The sequence below is a fragment of the Oryzias melastigma genome, linkage group LG15, assembly GCF_002922805.2.
Source record: "Oryzias melastigma strain HK-1 linkage group LG15, ASM292280v2, whole genome shotgun sequence".
NCBI classification, from domain to species: Eukaryota; Metazoa; Chordata; class Actinopteri; order Beloniformes; family Adrianichthyidae; genus Oryzias; species Oryzias melastigma.
This window is the reverse complement of record NC_050526.1, coordinates 30,406,779-30,412,000: the sequence shown is the minus strand read 5'-3', so window position 1 is coordinate 30,412,000 and position 5,222 is coordinate 30,406,779. Positions and strand designations below refer to the sequence as shown.

General features: G+C 45.2%; 1 protein-coding gene and 1 long non-coding RNA gene across 2 annotated transcripts in view; one reads left to right on the top strand and one right to left on the bottom strand.

The window, feature by feature from the left end:
* The window catches only part of celf5a (cugbp, Elav-like family member 5a), a gene marked incomplete in the record, with an annotated part of 128,993 nt that overhangs the window by 20,741 nt on the left and 103,030 nt on the right, over positions 1-5,222 (bottom strand). Inside the window, 1 exon segment of the mRNA XM_024263998.2 lies at positions 3,128-3,207. Coding sequence (XP_024119766.1) covers positions 3,128-3,207 — 80 coding nt within the window.
* Positions 98-1,936, top strand: LOC112140967. The gene is made up of 3 exons (XR_002918297.2): positions 98-369; positions 519-663; positions 987-1,936. It is a non-coding gene; the product is annotated as an uncharacterized LOC112140967 (long non-coding RNA).

Sequence of the window (5,222 nt, the reverse complement as noted above, 5' to 3'; positions counted from 1 at the left end):
TGGAGCGTCTCCTGCTGATGAAGACGTCTGCAGACAGCACAGACGGTCGTGGAGCGTTCGGCTGTAGATTCGTGTCAGGATTCGCTCGGCTGAGACGACAGGTGAGCGGCCTGCTGGGTAGTTGGCTCTCTGACGGAGTGGTTTAGCGGCTGGCGGACTAGCTCGCTAACGGACAGACTCTTGGTCAGGATGAGCCGCTCGTTTCCCCGTTTGGGTTTCAGAGTGAAGCAGCAGACGAAGCAGAAACGGAGACGCTTCGTCTGAAACGGGAAGAACTGGAACTTCTTCGTTAGGAAACTGAGTTTGTTCTGTTTTAAAAACGTTTCTTCTAAACCATTTTCAGGAACAGGAAGTGGGGACAGCGACGGGGTAAGATAACAGGAAGAATGAAACGTTTGAGGACAGAAGAAGCAAAAATACCATGAAAACAGTATTTAGTGTTTCTGTTAACATGTCTGTGACTGAATACGACTTTCTCTGTCGGAGTGAAACTTCAGCTGCTACGTTTCTGTCAGCAGATACTTGGAGTCACAGAAGATCCATTCAGCGAAACACGTGAACGGAGAGTCCAAACACAAAAACAGAGAAAACAACTTCAGCGATTCCACGATGGAGAAATGAACTCATAGAATACTATGAAACAATAACCAACAGAAACACCAGGTGATGACAGCAGCGATCTCCAGCTGCTCCTATGGCGCCATTTTGTCGTTGCTAAGCAACAACAGCATATTCAGGAAGCTAGCGCTGGGAAGCTAATGCTGGGAATCTAGCACTGAGTAGCTAGTGCTGGGACTAAGACTGGGAATTTGGTGACCGATGATCTACCTTAACAAACCATAAATGAAGTCATGCTAAAGCTAAAGATTTTTCTAAATCATCTTCATCAGTGGTTGTTCTCCTCGTCTTCAGTCTGATGTTCTCAGCATGAACACGCAGCTGGATCCATGTTTATGACCGTGACCCCTGTGCTTTTATTTTGACAGAGCTGACGAGGAGACGTTTCATTTTCAAATGAAAGTCGCAGTAAACACACGTGTCAAACATTAAATCAAGTCTCTGCCAGCAGACAGCAGAGCAGCTTCTTGAGAATTGAGCCGTCTGCTTACATAAGAGCGCCGTCCTGCTCGTGAGCCCCCGTCCCAGGAAGCCTGTACACACAGACCCCCCGGCTCTCCTTGGGACGCCGGAGTCTGGTTGGCTGAGCATCCAGAGCCATATTTCTTCAACTGGGAGGTTCTTCGCTCAGCCTGTCAGGAAATCAGCCTTTGAGGGAAGGGGGGGTTGAAGCCTCGTGGTGGGGGCGAGGAGGTAAAGTGGAGGATTCTCTCCGATGGGAAGGACATCCGGCAGCTCCATGGATCCGACTCCTGGTGTCGTGTGACTGTAGCGGTCACTGAGACCAGAGGAAGTGTGGTTCACGGTTTAGTTCTCTGATGAAGCTCGCTGTCCTGCTGTGGTGGAGCGGTCCACCGGCGGACGGCAGAAACCCTGAACTCTCCTCCTGCAGTCACAGAGGCTGATGGGATTTCTATAATCAATTTACCAAAGCAGGAAGTATAACCCCTCCCCCCAGTCAGCTGAATAATTCATCAGCTGATGTGGTGAAAGGTGGAGTAAACAGGTCTATTGGCTAATATCCCCAGAGGTTTCCAGAGACAAGCGGGGGGGGGTGTGGCTACCCTCATTTGGACTGAGATTGACACTAAAACAGCCTGGACGGCTTCAGCAGCGACGGATGACATGTTGGTGACAGAAACCTGGAGGACTCCAGCAGAGAAAGAGAACAAGACAATTCTGCTGGTTTCACTCCTCAGACGGTGAGGTTCATGCTGAAGAACAAAGATCAGAGTTTGATGTTTGACTCCAACCATCTGCTGCAGAACAAACCTCCAGAGGAGGACAGGAACACGTCTGACAGAGCTGTCAGAGTCACGGCCCGGGGGCCGGAGCTTCTAACTCACTCATGTCTAAGCTGTGTAATTTTTACAAATATATTTTTATGGAGAGTAAAATCTTTAAAGTTATTTAAGGTTTAAGTTGATTTATTCTGGAATAATATTCCTGCATTTTTATCATTCAGAATTATTTTAAAAAGTTACAGTTTTAAAGTTTAAAAATTGACATTCCATTAACTTTATGGACTATTTTTGCATTTACTAAGATTTTTAGAGATTTAAGAGTTTAGCTAATATTTCAGCTCCATGCTAGATTTTTTATAAACATTTTTAGGCATTTAGTTAATATTCTAGCTGGCTATCAGCTTCAGCGGTTTCAGCTATCATCTTCAGTAGTCAAATTCAGCTCCCAGCATTCACACTAACATTATCACAGGTAATGCTGTATATCTAGATCATAATTATGTTAAAAAGTTACAGGTTTAAAGTTAAACATGTAGTTTTAAGTGTTCTATAAACGTTTATCCTGTTGGACCTCAGGTCTGTTTTGGATTTTGGCCTCTTGTGTGATTGAGTTTGACTCTCCTGATCTAATGGAATGAGCCAATCACAAAGTAGACTTAATTAACGATGAAACTGATTCTAGAATGAGACAATCAGAGAAGAGTTAACTTTCCTAATTGTCACCGACATCCATCAGATCATCACTGATGAACCACTGGTGTTATGTGAGGGGCTGTAAGCTAGCAGGAGAGAGATTGAGCAAAGGGATGATGGGAAATGAGTTCAGGCTTACACTGAGCCAACAGTCCCGCCCACAATTTCTAATGAGCTCCTGCCGCTCTGCAGAAACTATGTCCTAGAAAACGACTCAGGATTTTAGGTTCAGGGGCTGAAACAGCATCATCAAGATTAAACGACGGAGGAGAAGACGTACACCAGAAATGACAAATCAAACACAAATGACAACTTTTTTTGAAAATGTGTCTCAATAGCATCTGTTTTTTAATAATTAATCATCATTAAAACAGAAACTCAAAGAAGAACTAAACTCCAGAAGCTGTGACTCCAGAACACGACATCACCTGAACAGGTGAGTTCCTTCAGGACCTTAAACATGCTCCCCCCCCACACACACACAGGTTGTGTTTGTCACACAGCATCCTCCCAGCATGCAGCAGTGATGATGCTTTGGGGTGTTTCGGGGTGAAGTGGGCGGAGTTTCTCACCGGCATGGTCTGGCTGCCGTGCAGAGCGCCGATGGCAGCCTGAGCCTCCGTGTGTGCAGAGAATTTCACAAAGGCGCAGCCTGGAAGAGAAAACACACAAACACTCTTCACACAACAGATTCCTGAAAGACAATCATAAAACGGGTTGTGTTACTTTGTATGACAGAAATGATGCTGCGTTGCACGCTGCCTCACTGTAGACTCGAGCAGGAAGACGCTGCAGCTGAAAGATCTCACCGATGAAGCAGAAACGTGATGTAACAACAGTTTCTGTGTGTGCACGTTAACCAGGAGGAAGGAGGAATCAACTGATGACCAAAGAACGCTCGGAAGGGGCGCTACGGTTGTGTTTGGAATGACTGGAATGACCGGAATGACTGGAATGACTGGAATGACTGGAACGACTGGAATGACCAGAATGACTGGAATGACCAGAATGACCAGAACACAAATGACCGGAAGCTGACTGGAATTACCGGAATGACTGGAATGACTGGAATGACTGGAATTACCGAAATGTCAGGAATGACTGGAATTACCGGAATGACTGGAATGACTGGAATTACCGGAATGACTGGAATGACTGGAATTACCGGAATGACTGGAATTACCGGAATGACTGGAATGACTGGAATTACCGGAATGACTGGAATTACCGGAATGACAGGAATGACTGGAATTACCGGAATGACTGGAATGACTGGAATGACCGGAATGACCGGAATTACCGGAATGACTGGAATGACTGGAATGACTGGAATGACTGGAATGACTGGAATGACCGGAATGACTGGAATGACCGGAATGACTGGAATGACTGGAATGACTGGAATTACCGGAATGACTGGAATGACTGGAATGACTGGAATGCCCGGAATGACTGGAACTCGAATATCCGGGACACGAATGTCCGGGACACGAATGTCCGGGACACGACAGAACATTCGTGATTGCTCCCTTCAGACTGAACGTTCCATCCGCTGACATCAGTGATGAAAACTCGCTGACCGCATGAACACCCAGAATCCTCTGGTCATGTGGACATGAACCATGTGACTCCAGGTGTGAAGGCTGCTGGGTCACATGACTGCAGCTTCTCCACAGCGCTCACAGAGCCGCCATGTCCTCTCCTGATTTCACCCTCATTCATCTAATTTCATTGAAAGTTCTTTTTTATGATTTCATCTTTCATGCTTTATTGGTTTTATTATCTCCCCGCTTGACCCGGTCACCCGCCTTTCTCTTAATGGGCTCACCCCCGTGGACGCCGGCCCATCAAGATTCCCATTCAGCTGTCAAACCACTGCCCCCCATCGAGGTATGATAGAAAGGAGCTGCAGCTCGGGATGACCTGCAGGAGGTCTTCCTACAGGAACGCACATACGGACTCTTATTTAGGCTTTTCACAGTTAAAGCACCGCGGAACTCGAGGGCTGACTGAACCCTGAAGAAATGAAGCATCTCTGTTTCCATGGAGATGAGACTGAAACAGCTGAGAGATTTGAAACGCTTTGACTCACTGTTGCTTAAATTTGTATTTGTTTATGGTGGATTACAGCATAAAAGTCCTGTTGTAACCAAAGAGTCAGTTTTATTTTGAAAATCCACAAAAATATGCAAATAGACTGCAGAGAACACCTGTCCACCTGTACACCTGTACACCTGTACATCTAACCCTTCCTGTTTGGAACATTAGGGGGCGGAGCCACTCGGTCCAGTCTCATTTACAGTCAATGGTTCTGGTTTTATCTGTAGTCACACAGATGTAGTTTTATGTACTATTGTAGTAAATATGGATTAAAAAATAAAAATAAATCCCCAGTTTAATATGTCTCAGTTTGGAAATCAGAAGATTTTTAATAAAAGCCAATTAAAAGAACCAGAAAAGTCTTTTATCAGGATATAAAATCAAATAGAGAAATAAAACGGTAGCTGGTCAACAAACATGCACTAAGAAGTTCAGCTGTGAGATACAAAGTGATATGATGATGACATCATCCATCATCCATCCATCATCCATCCATCATCCATCCATCATCCATCATCCATCATCCATCATCCATCATCCATCCATCCATCATCCATCATCCATCAT